This window comes from Strix uralensis, chromosome 33 (genome assembly GCF_047716275.1).
Source record: "Strix uralensis isolate ZFMK-TIS-50842 chromosome 33, bStrUra1, whole genome shotgun sequence".
In the NCBI taxonomy this organism is placed as follows: domain Eukaryota; kingdom Metazoa; phylum Chordata; class Aves; order Strigiformes; family Strigidae; genus Strix; species Strix uralensis.
The window spans coordinates 1,544,194-1,560,279 of record NC_134004.1 but is presented as its reverse complement, the minus strand read 5'-3'; the positions used below and the strand labels follow the sequence as shown (position 1 = coordinate 1,560,279).

The following is a 16,086-nucleotide window of genomic DNA, read 5'->3' as shown; positions in this document are numbered from 1 at the left end:
ATCATTAGTGAAAGATGTATCACAGAATCCCAGAATCACCCGGGTTGGAAAAGCCCTTGAAGCTCCTCCAGCCCCACCATGAACCTCCCCCTGACCGTTCCCAACTCCACCAGATCCCTCAGCGCTGGCTCAACCCGACTCTTCAACCCCTCCAGGGATGGGGACTCCCCCCCTGCCCTGGGCAGCCCATTCCAATGCCCAACAGCCCCTTCTGCAAAGAAATCCTTCCTAAGAGCCAGTCTGACCCTGCCCTGGCGCAGCTTGAGGCCATTCCCTCTTGGCCTGCCGCTGGCTCCTTGGCTCAAGAGACTCAACCCCCCTCTCTGCACCCTCCTTTCAGGGGGTTGCAGAGGGCCAGGAGGTCTCCCCTCAGCCTCCTCTTCTCCACACTAAACCCCCCCAGTTCCCTCAGCCGCTCCCCATCAGACCTGTGCTCCAGACCCTGCACCAGCTCCGTTGCCCTTCTCTGGACACGCTCGAGTCATTCAAGGGCCTTTTTGGAGTGTTAACAAGTATGCTTGTTAATGAAAGATCTAGCTTAGATATCATAAAACATGTCTATCCTGAATATATCTTCATCCTTTGTTGTGCAGGGGCAAGCTGACAGGGCCATGGAACCAGCTCTCCGGCCTCGTGACCAGATGTGTGAACTTGCTCATAAATCAATTAGATAAGCAGGGAAACTCCCTTGGCTTCCTCCTTGAGCCCTGGCCAGGCTCTGGGGGAATCTAATCGGAGAGTGAAACCAGATGTTTCCACTCAAAACAAAGGTGCCCGTTATTCTGACTTGCTGATTTTTTTGGTACATAAGGCTGGACCCGCTTGCAGCGACTTTGGGTGCCTCAGCTACGGGTGGATGCACCGTGTAGGATTTCCCATGTGCTGGGAAATGCTCAACAAATCCTCACTGCACCCAGGGCTGCCCAGCATCTGCGGATCTAGATGCTGGTAACGGGTGCAAGTAGTGATGGATCTTTCTTAATCACTATTCACTCTCTCTCGTAGTAACGATTTGATGCATTACCCTGTATTTTCCTATTTGTTTGCTTCAAGTGCCCTGTTCTGTCTTTTCTTACCGTACGTTTTCTGTATTACTATTACATTATTTAGTTATCCCCAGTAAAATACGCCTGCTCTTTTCACTCTGGTGTCTGAGTTTAATTGGTATCCTTAATCAGCAAAGCAGGTGACAGGTTAGTGACCTTGGGGGATGAGTGTGCTCCTACCTGGGGACAGGATGCAGATGGCCATGAGGAGCACGTGCTCTTCTTCATGAAGGTTCAGCTTCTTCAAGCCAACCTGGAATTTCACCAGCGGCTCGAGCAGGTCCATGCTGTGACCAGCTGGGGAGAGAAAGGACCTTGAGCAAGAACAAGATCTCCCACAGCTGAGGGATGAGCGTGGAGCTCGGCAGCGCCTCTTTCAGCACAGCAGAGAGCCAGGACAGCAGGAAGAGGACTTTGGTTTTTAATTGTGCTTTTCTCCCCAGTAATTTCTTTAAAGCAGGAGATTACAGAGCAGCGTTTGCTTTTGAAATCCATAAAGACAATTAACCTACGGACATTTTGCCTCCTTATCACCACGGCCACAGCGCACCGTGTGCTGCCCAAGCATCACAAACCCCACCTCGTGTGCCCAGAGCTCTCCTGCAAGCAGATCTTTTTCCTGCGTTCAGTGGGTGCCAACTGCCCCGTGCCTGGTCCCCTGGGATCTCGCCCTCGCACCGAGGGTCTCGGCATCCCCACAGAATCCCAGAATCATCTGGGTTGGAAAAGCCCTTGAAGCTCCTCCAGCCCCACCATGAACCTCCCCCTGACCGTTCCCAACTCCACCAGATCCCTCAGCGCTGGCTCAACCCGACTCTTCAACCCCTCCAGGGATGGGGACTCCCCCCCTGCCCTGGGCAGCCCATTCCAACGCCCAACAGCCCCTTCTGCGAAGAAATCCTTCCTAAGAGCCAGTCTGACCCTGCCCTGGCGCAGCTTGAGGCCATTCCCTCTTGGCCTGCCGCTGGGTCCTTGGCTCAAGAGACTCCTCCCCCCTCTCTGCACCCTCCTTTCAGGGAGTTGCAGAGAGCCAGGAGGTCTCCCCTCAGCCTCCTCTTCTCCACACTAAACCCCCCCAGGTCCCTCAGCCGCTCCCCATCAGACCTGTGCTCCAGACCCTGCACCAGCTCCGTTGCCCTTCTCTGGACACACTCGAGTCATTCAAGGGCCTTTTTGGGGTGAGGGGCCCAAAACTGAACCCACTCATCGAGGGGCGGCCTCACCAGTGCCGAGCCCAGGGGTCAGATCCCTTCCCTGTCCCTGCTGGCCACGCTGGTGCTGGTACAAGCCAGGATGCCACTGGCCTTCTTGGCCACCTGGGCACGCTGCTGGCTCATTACCAATCCCCCCCAGGTCCCTCTCTGACTGGCAGGTTACTCCAAGGCTCTTCCAAGTGCAGGGAGAGATTTAAGGTCCATATGGATGATCTGCACACCCTGTTCTCTGTGTTGGTCCCCAAATCCTCAAGCGGGGGAGGTTTAGGGCAGGCTTCACCACTTTTCCTAAGCAGAAGGGTTTCCTGGCTGCAGAGGGATGGCACAGCGGCTTTCCAGCCCTCATGGCAGCACGGAGCAAACTGAACTCATCCCCTGTGGCAAGGCAGAGGAGTTGGAGACAGCTCTGAGCTACGGGCACATTCTCTGGCTTTGCTTTTCTTCAGGAGTTCTCGGCCCTTCCCAGCCACCCGGCGTGGCTGCAGGAGGCACACGCATCCCACGGCACAGGGCTGGGGCCGGGACAGAGGTTACAAGCCGTGCAGCCTGCCAACGCGTCCCTGCTTGCACACTGCTCAGGATGGGATTTCTGCATCCAAATTTAAGGCTGGGATGACATTTCTTAGCCCGGGAGAGTGTCCGGAAGCCTTTACCTTGGGTGACATCGCTGATCCTGTACTTGAAGTCGTTGCTGCCACAGGTCCACGTCATGTCCTCGAGGGTGAAGGACTGGTTCGAGCGCAGCATGATCACCTCGATGGCGCTGGATTTCAGCAGGACGATCTGGTCCTCTGCTGCCAGATCCCTGGGCAGGGGGAAGAGGGTGATGTGAGATCCACCCAGCGAGCAAAGCCACAGAAACCAGCCACCCATGCGCCAGGTTCTCCATCAGTAACCCAGTCCCTTTGCTGGGGGCACCCCAGCTTCTGCCTCACCCTGGGTTTCTGTGTGATTCTCTTCTCCTATCGCTGGTTACTTGGTTCAGGAGACTCATCCCCATCTCTCTGCAACCTCCCTCTACAACTGCCTGAAAGGAGGGTGCAGAGAGGGGGAAGGAGTCTCTTGAGCCAAGGACCCAGCGGCAGGCCAAGAGGGAATGGCCTCAAGCTGTGCCAGGGCAGGGTCAGACTGGCTCTTAGGAAGGATTTCTTTGCAGAAGGGGCTGTTGGGCGTTGGAATGGGCTGCCCAGGGCAGGGGGGGAGTCCCCATCCCTGGAGGGGTTGAAGAGTCGGGTTGAGCCAGCGCTGAGGGATCTGGTGGAGTTGGGAACGGTCAGGGGGAGGTTCATGGTGGGGCTGGAGGAACTTCAAGAGCTTTTCCACCCGAGATGATTTTCTCATTCTGTGATTAAGCATCAGGTATTTCTGCAGCTCTATTTATTGAGGGGCAGCACCCAGCGACCCAGACACCAGCCTCAAGTTAAACAGGACCTGAGGTCCTTCACAAACCAGGATGGGGACCACTCACATGGCTTTGAGCATCTCAGGAGCTCAAGGGTTTTGTTGACAGGTGAATCAGGGTAAAGGCAGGAGAGGAGTAACCCCAGGAAGGGGGAGAGACAGAAAACATGAAAGTAGGAACAGACCTGGGAAGGGAACAGAGCCTGAGGGACGGCTGTGAAGATGAAACAGAGAAAAATGATCTGGCTGTGAAGGGTAGGACGGGATTCCAGAGAGTAGAAAACCATCATGGACATCACATCTGGGAGCAAACGTCTCACCTGAATCCAGGGATCATTTTGGCAAAGCCGATCACCTTCTGTATGCTGTAGCTGACCAGGTCGGCCAAGTGCGGGAGCATGGAGAGGTGGGAGAAGTCGATGTTCATGGAGGAGGTCTCGTCGTTCTCCTCGGAGAGCACCAGGTTCGAAAACATCTGGGGCTCCACAGACTCTGGAGAGAGGGAGACGGTCAGAGGGTACCTCGGTTGTAGGCAAGACATTCCGGGTGAGGGGAAGGATGCCCGTCGCAGCGGGAACGGCGTTCGTCCCACCAGGAGGGCTTTGTGCTGTGTTTAGACAGCAGGACATGAGGAACGGGGCTGGGAGAGGAGCAGGCGTTCGCTGGCTGCCAACAGCATCAAGATTTTTGCACTGAGGCCTTTAACTCCTCTCCTGTGCTGGGATCAAGTCTAACTGCAGCCAGAGCGGCGACACCGCAGCCCAGCGTTCACCTTCACAGAATGACAGAATCATCCGGGTTGGAAAAGCCCTTGAAGCTCCTCCAGCCCCACCATGAACCTCACCCTGACCATTCCCAACTCCACCAGATCCCTCAGCGCTGGCTCAACCCGACTCTTCAACCCCTCCAGGGATGGGGACTCCCCCCCTGCCCTGGGCAGCCCATTCCAACGCCCAACAGCCCCTTCTGCAAAGAAATCCTTCCTAAGAGCCAGTCTAACACACTCCCCTTGGCCATCCTGGAGGACTCAGACACACAGAGGTCTGCAGGGCCACGATCCTGGCAAGCATTTAATGCTTTTTGCTCACAAAAAACCTTTGCAACACCCCCAGGAGGGTCTTACAGTTCAATAAGCTCCCCAGAAGAGGTAAAACAAGGGTTTGAATGGCCAGATTTAGGTAAAGCTGTTTCAATTCTACCCCCATCGCCTACAGAGAGGTGAGCGTGGTACCTGGAAACGTGCTGAAGGCATCGGAGCCAAAGAGGTCGGTGGAGTCCTCTGAGGACAAGTCCTGGGTGAGGAGGGAGGAGGATCTTGCTGCCCCTCTGTTGCTAGGGCTGCTTCTCACGGGGGGCTGGAAGAGAGAGCAGGACGTGAGGAATGGGGCTGGGAGAGCAAGTCGGTGGCAGCCGTTCGCCTGCTGCCAACACCATCGAGGTTTTTGCACTGGGATTTTTAACTCCTCACTAAGGAGAAATCATGGGATGAAGCGGGTTTGGGGCATCTGGGCAGGAACCGCTTGGTCCCGTGTGTGGGAATCGGGGCTGGCGTGCCCCGGACGTACCCGAAACTTGGTGAAGTCGGCGTACGTGGGGTCGTAGGTTTTGCGATGAGCCTCGAGGAGGACGTCGATGACTTTCTGCTGCTCCTCTGAGAGTTTGGGCTTCAGACTCTCCTTGAGCGCCTCTTCCTCCTTGCGCTTCAGTATCATCTCGCGCTTCCTCTGAACCTCCTCGTCTGTCAGGATGACTGCAGGGACAGGGAAAGCGTCAGAAACAGGCGAAACAGGGATTGAAGTGACCCCAGGCCGCTGCAGCCAGCATCCCCATTCCCTTGCTAATCAGTTATTAAACCTGCATCAACCCCATCCGGCTCCTCTCCTCGACTGCCGGGTCACGGCTTTTTGCTACGAGACCGACACAATTTATAGCCCACTCGGGTGCTTTTAGGCAAGGACCGGGTGCAATAAGGTCACATCAGCGCTGCCACATGTTTGCTCTGTGCTTTCAGGTGAAAGAAATCTTGATCCTGCAAGACTCAGGCCAGTGGGTTCATCTCACTCCGGCGCTGTTGTCAGCAGCGCTCGACAACAGAGGGAGCCCGACGCGGCACCGCTCAGCCTCCGTCAGCAGCGATAGCCTGGGTATCCCGCAGTCCTTTGGCATCATGGCAAATATTTTTAAGCTAAGGGGACATATAAACATACCCCCACTCCCCAAATTGGGTATTTATGGCTTGTATTATGGGTGACAGCCTTCGGCAGTGGCCAAGGGCTGGACTCAAAGGCCATACGCAAGGCTTCTCCCATTAGGGAAGGAGAGCATCCACAGGCAATTTGGGCTCAAATCTTACTTTTTTAAAAAGACCTTAAAGCCCTGAATAGCCTCACAGGGTTGAAAGAGAAGAAAACAGGGACCCGCAACGATCTCTTGGTGTAGCAACCCCCCCATCCTCGTAACAGAGTCACACATTCACAAAAGTACCTGTTAATACACATCCACCAGCGGTCCTAAAAATAGCAGTGCCCATTCCTCGAGATGTTATTAGCCCTTTAACCAGTCATTAAAGAAAACCTCAAGCACGTTATCTGATGACGAGGCGGCTTTCTGCCTGCCTTGGGTTGCAGAGAGATTGGATGCTGGGCAATTTGTGGTGGAATTCGGGACGAGAGGTCGGCAAAGGGCAACGGGAGCCACGGTCGCAGGGCTCGAGGCAAGGAACTGTTTTCAGTCCCTGCTCCTTTCTGCCACCCTTAGCCGACGGCATTTTTCCAATATGTTTTCAAACTTGCACAATCTCAGAGGGGACTTGAAGATCTCGGAGGCACGGGAACAACCGGCTGGGGCTGAAAGGTCGCTCTCACGATCAGCACGTTACGGCCAGCTCTGCGGGGGACAGCACGACCGCTTGGGGAGAAAAATTAGGGTTTTGCCATCTCCCAACCTGGTTTTTATTACAAAAGCATCAGATCCATCTGGGCGCTGCGTGCGAGAAGGGAAACTGTTCATAGATGAGGCAGCATCTGTGGGGAAAGAACCACGTGGGGCTGGGAATGAGGATGGGGCAAAGAGCTGAGCGCTTGGGCTGTGGTCATGGTGTTCAAAGTCTTTGCCAGCACGGTCTGTCCCAAGCCCTGGGGCTCCGGAAGGGGTTATTGTAGGTGTCTACACCAAGAAAACCTCAGATCCTGCAAGTGAATCGATGCGAAATTAGGAAGAACCCACAGAGCGGACTGGAAAGAAAAGGATGTTTCTGTGTTGGGGCAAGACTGCCTTGGGATTTCTCACCCAGCTTTAGGAAATCCACCCAGATTTGAAGCAGCGAGGCGGCAGCGTTTCTCACACTGGTAGGAGCTGAAAAGCAAAAGCATTTCCCAAAGCATCGCTTTGGTGGAGGAACAAATGCTGGCAAGGTTTGTGCTCCCAGGTACGACCCCCTAAGGCAGCCAGATTTCCCTACACAGGGTCGATGCGATGAAACATCCCGTTTCTCTGTACGTCCCAGGGCTGCCCCGAGGCTCGGCAGAGCACGTGGGCCGCACGCTGCTGGGAATCCACGGCTGAACTGCCAGCGACGTTGACAGAAACGGGCCCCAGCCAGCACCAGGTCCCAGGTTTGGTGTTTAATGCTCTGCGAGGACTCGCTGGAGGCCACAGGAGAGTAAAACCCAAAGGAAGCCCCCGCAGGCAAATTAAAGGGTGTTTTAAAAAAAAAAAAAATCAGATAAAGGGGAATAACAATTTCCTTCCAGCTTGTCTGGTGTGGCGAAGGGCAGTGCTGTGACACAGCCACGACACAGCCCAGCAGCATCGGTGCTGTGGATTGGGAACCACCCCCGGCCTTTCGGGTGAAATCGTTCCTGGTGACGATGGGGAGCGGCAAACCTGAAATGCCCCTCGCCTGGCCGCGCCGGAGGAACGGCTTTTCGGTAGGACTGGGGGGTAACGTGGACGAGGGATGTCAGCGAAGTGACTTTCCTGCTTTGTAAAGTCCTGGGGGAAAGGATTCGACCCTCATTTTTCCTCACAGAAGGATGGATGTTGCCCATCACGTTCCTGCCTGCCTCGAGGTGGGAAACAGCACCAGGAAGCAGCTTGATGCCGGCACCTTCCACTTGAGATCCCGGCTCACGCCTCAGCTCCGATTTCTTTCCAAACCCTGAGCTGGAGACGTCCAGCCGTAGACTCCTGGCACAACCAGCGACGTGGCGGAGCGTTTGTGGGCTGCCCTGACCCAGAGGCTGAGATAACATCTGCCCATCGCTTCCAGACAGACGCTGGCCCCCTTTGCGAGACACCACGAGGGCAGCAGGGGAAGCCACGGCCGACACCGAGGGTAGCGCATGAGGATACAGCCCTGGCCAAAACCAGGGGCTTGGAAGCACTGGAGGATGATGTGGAGCAGCACAAAGGCAGACTCGCTCCGTCAGGAGAGGAAAGAGCAGCCAAATATAAAGCAAAATTGAAGTTTAGGAAACATCAGGCAAGAAACGTGTTCACTGGATGGAGTTTGAGCGTTTCATTGAATGGTGGGTACTTCTGCCTGCTCCACCTGGAGCTGGGGGAACCATTCAGCCCCAGGGGTGCAAAACGCTGGGGGGTTGTTCCCTCACCCTGGGACAGCCTGCCTGGCACAGCCGTCATGGTGGGGTGGCATTTGGGATCTTGCTGGGACAGTGGTGGCGGTCAGAAACCAAGCTGGTGTCCCCTGGTTGGGGACAAAAACACCCATCACAGAAGCAGCTTTGGAGTGATTCATGGCTGAATGAGGGCCAAGCAGCAAAAGCAGTGTAGTGCGGTGTAGGGACAGGGCCAAGGCGCATGCATCAAGGTCAGGAACCATCCCCTGAGCTGCCCTGCAGGGTGTTGGGACCCCGCTTAGCTGCTGAGGATCCCCAGGATGGCTCTGCACCAGTTCACAGAATCCCAGAATCCCAGAATCATCCAGGTTGGAAAAGCCCTTGAAGCTCCTCCAGCCCCACCATGAACCTCCCCCTGACCGTTCCCAACTCCACCAGATCCCTCAGCGCTGGCTCAACCCGACTCTTCAACCCCTCCAGGGATGGGGACTCCCCCCCTGCCCTGGGCAGCCCATTCCAACGCCCAACAGCCCCTTCTGCAAAGAAATCCTTCCTAAGAGCCAGTCTGACCCTGCCCTGGCGCAGCTTGAGGCCATTCCCTCTTGGCCTGCCGCTGGCTCCTTGGCTCAAGAGACTCCTCCCCCCTCTCTGCACCCTCCTTTCAGGGAGTTGCAGAGGGCCAGGAGGTCTCCCCTCAGCCTCCTCTTCTCCACACTCAACCCCCCCAGGTCCCTCAGCCGCTCCCCATCAGACCTGTGCTCCAGACCCTGCACCAGCTCCGTTGCCCTTCTCTGGACACGCTCGAGTCATTCAAGGTCCTTTTTGGGGTGAGGGGCCCAAAACTGAACCCACTCATTGAGGGGCGGCCTCACCAGTGCCGAGCACAGGGGTCAGTTCCCTGCCCTGTCCCTGCTGGTCACGCTGGTGCTGGTACAAGCCAGGATGCCACTGGCCTTCTTGGCCACCTGGGCACGCTGCTGGCTCATTACCAATCCCCCCCAGGTCCCTCTCTGACTGGCAGCTCTCCAGCCACTCCTCCCCAGGCCTGGAGCGCTGCTGGGGGTTGTTGTGGCAGTTCACACAGCAAAGACCCCGGACACAGCCTTGAAAGCCGGGGAGCAAAACTGAATTCATCCCTGCTGCTTCCCCCCAGAATGTACCTTTCAGCCCCGCTGACCTGCCCCAAACCCTGGCTGTGACGCCTCAGGATGGTCATTGGAAGACGGAGCCAAATCCCTGCAGGTGTAATCGGCCGCGCAGCCGGTGGGAACAGGGATGGGCCAAGGAGTGGCACGGGCAGAAAAAACCCCAATTGCACAACAGGAACTGAAACATTGCGATGGCTGGAGGGTGGGTAACGGGATGCTGCAGGCTGGCCGGCCGGTGTGCATCTCCTACAGCCCGTGGGCTTGCAGGGAAACCAGAGAGGAGGGAAGTTTGGCACCTCAATCCCAGAGAGATCTCGAGGGGCTGGAGCGAGGGCAGAGGAGGGCAACGAGCTGGGGAAGGGCCTGGAGAATAAATCCTGTGAGGAGCGATGGAAGGAGCTGGGGCTGTTCAGTGTGAGGAGGAGAAGGGGAGGGGAGACCTCATCACTCTCTGCAGCTCCCTGAAAGGACGTTGTGGAGAGGTTGGTGCTGGTCTCTGCTCCCAGGGAATTAGTGACAGAACGAGAGGGAACGGCTTTGAACTGCAACAGGGGAGGGTCAGGCTGGACAGGAGGGAAAAATGTTTCCCCGCCAGAGTGGTCAGAGAGTGGAACAGGCTGCCCAGGGAGGGGGTGGAGTCCCCACCCCTGGGGGGGTTTAAGGGCCGTTTGGATGAGCTGTGGGGGGATGTGGGGTAGGCGAGAACTTTGTAGAGTCGGGCTGAGGGTTGGACTCGATGATCCCGAGGGGCTTTTCCAACCTGAACGATTCTGTGACTCTGTGGTTCTGAGAAGCAGCAGCAATTTAAATCACAGGTCCTGGACCCGCGCCGGAGCAAATCGGAGCAGCGACAGCAGCTGCAGGGCCGCCGGCTACTGCTTCCCCCCGCCAAGGAGGTCGTGTCCCTCCGACGCAGCTGAGGCACGGCTCACCCAAGCAATGCTGCACAGATTTCGGAGAGGGCTTTCCAGCTGCTCGGCCCCTGCCAGCTCCCAAGCCTGCTCTAATTACAGAGGACGCTGGATGTTTATAGCATGTGCTCTGAGCCCGCGGGGAGCGGAGACGCTTCCCGGCCAGCCTGAGAACGCCGGGCCACCGCCAAGTGACGTTTTCCCGGATGGGCACAACTCTTCCCTCCCTCTCGTGCTCCTGCTTCGCCTCTGGGCCAGGCTCCGGCGTCAGCGCGGGTCGCAGAAGCCGGCGTTGCACAACTCCGCCGTGCAGCAGCTCCCAGGCCAGGGAACACATCCCACGTTTGGGGCAGCGGGGGACTTTTTTTTTTTTTGCTTGGAGTATCACCGCCTATTCGGGGAAGTGGAGGAGAGCTGGGAAGGCCACCTCCCTCCTTGCTCACCCTCGTCCCGCAGTCCCACCCTAAACAACCGAAATCCTGCCGGCTCCCCCGAGCATCTCCGCTCCTCTCCTGACTGATCTGGGAAATTCCCCTCTCTCTGCACAATCTTCTTCCAGTTTCTGCTCCTCTCCCTGGCTCTGAGACATTGGTTTCTTTATTTTTCTCCTCCCCTTTGGGGATTTTCAGCACTGAGCTCATAAATGGAGCCTCGTGGTGAGGATGCTGAGCATCAGCTGCTCGTGACTACGACCAGATCCCGGAGAGCCTTTTCCTTGGAAAAGGGGAGAGAAGATCCGCGGGGCGCTGACCCCAGGCAAACCACTGACCTTGCTGCGGCGCCAGGGAGGGGGATTTTCTGCAAGTGCCTTCCCCAAGGGCTGAGGACCCGGCTGCAGAGGGACAAACTGCCTCAGGACATGACTGGGGACCCTCCCAAGGAGATTCACTGATTCCCAACTAACTGGCACCACAACAGCACAAAAAAATTCCCCAGCAGCAAATAAAGTGGCGGGGAGAGGATAAATTCAATGCCGTAAGAGCGCTGCAGCCCCGGGGAGCCTGTGGGTCCCTCCAGCCACTCGATTTGGTGATGCATAATTTATCTTCCTGCCTCACAGCAACACCTTGAGACCGAGCAGGACAGATGACCTGGTCCCCGTCCCACAAACACTGGAGAAGCTGCTAAAGGTCAGGGGAAAAGGGGCAGAGACACTAAGAGAAGTCAATCACCCAAAGGTCACGGGTGGCTGCGGAGCCTGAGTCCATCTAACACCCCGTGTTTTGGCCGACACAGACGTTCCCTCCTGAGCTCCAGGCAAAAAGCAAATTTTGCAGGGTAGAAGGGGTGACTTCAGCATTTTCTTGCCACCCAAACAAGTGCCAAAGCAGGCAGGATAGTCCAGCAACAGACTCTTTACCCCACTTTAAAGTACTTTTGTGCTAAGCATCATCCTAGGGGAAAGCAGCAGCGAGCGGGCAGGGTGGCAGGAGGGGGACCTGCCCTCCTCGGAGGCATCCGAAGGGAAACTGCTCCTGAGAGCGGCTCAAGGAGCGTTCCCAGGCACCACGGCTCGGGCTGCGAGGTGGATTTCTCCTCCTCCGATCGCCTGCCCCACAGCCCTGTGCGCTTGCCCTGCGCTTTACCCCGCGCAGATAAGACAGGCGGAAAACCACAAATATTTGCTAACGTTGGCTGCGGACAGCTTGGGGTGAACTCAGGCGTTGCGGCGGGGCCATAAATCCTGCTCCAGCCCTATGGCCGTAACCTCGGTGCCCTCCAGCTTCCACCTCGCCCCCTCCCTGGTCCCTCTGCAGGGGACAGTGGCCGCCCCGACGCTGTCCCCAGCTCCCTGGGGAGCGTGGTGGCTCAGGGATTTTGCTCGGGCAGTTTGAGCATACGTGATCCTTTCCTTGCTGCGTCTCCCCAACAGGCACCGACTCCTCCAGCCCATCACTGCAGCATCCGCTCCCCAGGTTTGGCCGCACCCAAACTCAGAGCACACGTCGGGGAAGGGACCCTCAGCAGGGCCACGCTGCCACAGGTCTCAGCCCTGCGTGGTTTGGGCTGGAGGCGATGTCTAAAATCATCCAGGCCACCGACCAGCCCACGCTCCGGGGATGGAGAAGGGTCTGCCTGCACCAAACCCCAAATTAACACAGGCACAAGGTCTGTCCTCTTCGTCCTCCTCTTTACCCCTGGCTCACGCTCTTGTTTCTGCTTCGGACTCAGATCCCAGCGGCAGCGGGGCCAAACTGGCCCAGCCTTGCCTGTGACAATCCTCATCGCCTTCAGCGACAGCCCGGGGAAGACACAAACCCCTGTCAAGAGCTTCAAGATCTTTGATTCAACCTAAAAATAACAGCAGCACACCCTGTTCCCCTTCATTTAACCAGCAGCAAAGTCCACAGGAAGGCTATTTTTAGTCTCATTAGGTTTTGTTAATCCAGTAACAGTTTACTAACGAGGTCGCTTACAAGTTAACTCCTGCAGAGAGCACACACATCCCTGGGACCTGGCCCCGGCCGGGTGCAAGTGCTCCGTGCATCGCTGCCACTGAATTTTCCGGCCTTTCCTGGGTAATTAACTGGTGCAAGTCAACACATTTCCCTCAGTAGCAATGGCTACGCCAAATGGGCCGCACCAACCGGCCACCACGGGCTCACACGTCCTCACACTCACCCAAAACGTGGGTATATTTGGTGAATTATATGGTCTTTTTCTCTCTCTTTACGGGACGTGGCTGCTAGTTTAAAAGAATAAGATCCAGGGATCTTCTCTTCATGGGGGATCTGCTCAATCTTGGGGACAATTGGAAATTTAGGCATTTTTTCCTGCAAACACCTGATTTTCTGGAGGAGCCAGGTGCTGTGGTGGCACCCTGTGACATCAGATGCTGTTTGCCCTCCGCTCACCGCGTAAGGAAATGAGCACCACTTCCATTTTCCAAATTTTCAGGTCCATCAATCATCCGACGTGACATCCTGTTTGCGATGTCTCCTAGCAGAAGGCTGTTATTTTGGTTTGAACGTTACGCGAACACCAGCCTTCTCCTAAAGACTTAAGATGTGGAAAGCATCTGTACGTAGGAGGAAGCGTGTCAACCATTTTATTTTTAAAAGCTGCTTATCTATGAATATAGTTGAAGAAAATAAATATTTGGACAACATTAGTGTGTTTGGATTGGGTTAAAAACGACTTTGCTTCCCTCTGCTATTTACTTAAGTCTCTGCTGTGCACGTGGCTGGATGGACAGACCCATGTTGCAAGAATAAAGGGCACCCCCCCCCCAAAAAAAATAAAGTCCAAGAGGTACGGCGGAGCGAAACGCAAGGTGGTTCCACGCTAATGGAAATTACTGTCGCTGTGGGGAAGCTCATTCAACTCTCCCTGTTTGGATGCGGCGAGGAGCACGCAAAAACACGTCGGAGAGGACGATGACTTTGTGAAGGCGGGAGAGGAATAAGTTCAGTCGATGTAAGAGGGAGTTAATCAGCAACAGCCCCGGATGCTCTCGCTCAGCTGGTGCCCCCCAAGAGCCAGCAGAGGAGACTTGACTCTGCTAAAATCAGCTCCCCACATCGCTAACCACCACAGGAGCAGCCTCAATCATTAAACGAGCTCCTCTCAATCATTACCCACCGCATCCCCTGCCCTTTGCATCCTCTTCGAATCCTTGGAGGGCTTTCAGGTTTTACGCCCGCCTGCCTGCCTTCCGCACCGCCCGTTAATCGAGAAGGAAAAGGAGGTGACGGGGCGAAGCCGGGCCGTTCCCCGCGGGCCGCGCGTCCGCGTACTCACACTCTTTCATCATGCCGATGTCCACGCAGCGCTTCAGCCGACATGCCTGGCAGTGCCGCCGGTTGTCCTTGGTGATTTTGCAGTCGCCGTTGAACGGGCACGTGAACATCGCTTTCCTCTTCATGCTTCTCCTGGAGAGGAACAAAAAAAAAATATTAAAAACCATCTCACGTCAAATCAACACCGATTTTGGGGGGATGTGGGGTAGGGGAGAACTTTGACCTCATGGCCCTCTCCAACTCCCTGAAAGGAGGCTGCAGAGAGCTGGGGATGAGTCTCTTTAACCAAGTAACAAGCGATAAGACAAGAGATAATGGCCTCAAGTTGCACCAGGGAAGGTTTAGACTGGATATTAGGAAGCATTTCTTTGCAGAAGGGGTTGTTGGGCGTTGGAATGGGCTGCCCAGGGAGGTGGTGGAGTCCCCATCCCTGGAGGGGTTGAAGAGTAAAGTTGACTTAGCGCTGAGGGATCTGGTGGAGTTGGGAACTGTCAGTGTTAGGTCAATGGTTGGACTGGATGATCTTCAAGGTCTTTTCCAACCTAGACGATTCTGCGATTCTGTGAACTTTGTAGAGTCAGGCTGAGGGTTGGACTCGATGATCCTGAGGGGCTTTTCCAACCTGAACGATTCTGTGATTCTGTGATTTGACTGTACAAAAGGCTGCTCCAAGCATCGGGAGCAGAAGCAAGCACAAATCCAGCTCTCTGGGCAGCAAACTGCTGGAGGGGGATTGCTAAGAGGGTGCTGGGAACATCACTGGCCTGATTCTGTTCAGCTCAGCTGGTTGCTTGAGAACACCAAGTTGGGGAGTTTGCAGCCAGTTGGGTGCATCCACAGATTTGGGCATTGCTGGGCAGCACGGAAAATTGAATGACTCGAGCGTGTCCAGAGAAGGGCAACGGAGCTGGTGCAGGGTCTGGAGCACAGGTCTGATGGGGAGCGGCTGAGGGAACTGGGGGGGTTTAGTGTGGAGAAGAGGAGGCTGAGGGGAGACCTCATGGTCCTCTACAACTCCCTGAAAGGAGGGTGCAGAGAGGGGGGAGGAGTCTCTTTAACCAAGTAATGAGCGATAAGACAAGAGGGAATGGCCTCAAGTTGCACCAGGGAAGGTTTAGACTGGATATTAGGAAGTATTTCTTTACAGAACGGGTAGTCAGTCATTGGAATGGGCTGCCCAGGGAGGTGGTGGAGTCCCCATCCCTGGAGGGGTTGAAGAGTCGGGTCGACATAGTGCTGAGGGATCTGGTGGAGTTGGAAACTGTCAGTGCTAGGTTAACAGTTGGACTAGATGATCTTCAAGGTCCTTTCCAACCTGGATGATTCTGTGATTCTGTGAAAAGGACAACTTCTCACAAGGACACAGCTGAGGGGTTCAACCACAGGTTAAGCAGCTTTCTGGTTTTGAACAGGTATTTTAAATGCCATAAGAATGGTGGAAGGATTGTAGAAAAACCCCCACCAGCAACAAAAGAAACCAGAGCAGAGGCCGGCATGTACAAAGCAGCCCCTGTTATTAAACATTTACCAGCCTTTAAAGCCTGGCTTTGCTAGAATAACTGGCTGGAGCGCATGTTTGTGTGTGCAGGAGAAAGAAATCTCACTGCAGGATACAAGAGAAACAACACTTAACATAATAACCCTCTCTTCCACCAAAACCACACCGTGCCACGTTAATCCGCTGCTGCAATCGGGACCGTAAATCTTCCAAGTACAAAGGGTCAAAGCCAGAGCTCGCAGTGAAAACTCGCAGCGAAAATTCACCTTCCTGCGGGGCCATCCTGCACGATACCCGCTGACGACACGTTACAGGCGTCGCTGAGCCGGGCCACTGAGGGTGGTTTGTCCTCTGCGTTCAGGAGACGCCGCATCTTTGCTTTGGAGAAAGCGACTCAACGATCTGCCACCAGCGAGCCAAGCTTATCTCTGGATTTGAAAATATTTCTAAAGGTGCTGCTCGCTTTCAAAGGGGTGGTTTTGTGTGGGGGTAAACCAAGGCCAGGGCGCCTGCGGGCTGGAAAGTCAAAGCGAGGATGTTCAGAGGGT

At 55.5% G+C, this 16,086-nt stretch overlaps 1 protein-coding gene across 4 annotated transcripts in view; it reads right to left on the bottom strand.

Moving 5' to 3' along the window:
* Positions 1-16,086, bottom strand: part of VDR (vitamin D receptor) — a 46,452-nt gene that overhangs the window by 1,558 nt on the left and 28,808 nt on the right. For all 4 annotated transcript variants that reach the window (XM_074853848.1, XM_074853849.1, XM_074853850.1 and 1 more), the window contains 6 exons: positions 14,042-14,172; positions 5,227-5,411; positions 4,893-5,016; positions 3,982-4,153; positions 2,914-3,065; positions 1,227-1,343 (listed from right to left, as the gene is read on the bottom strand). In XM_074853848.1, coding sequence (XP_074709949.1) covers positions 1,227-1,343; positions 2,914-3,065; positions 3,982-4,153; positions 4,893-5,016; positions 5,227-5,411; positions 14,042-14,172 — 881 coding nt within the window. The remainder of the gene's footprint in view (positions 1-1,226; positions 1,344-2,913; positions 3,066-3,981; positions 4,154-4,892; positions 5,017-5,226; positions 5,412-14,041; positions 14,173-16,086) is intronic.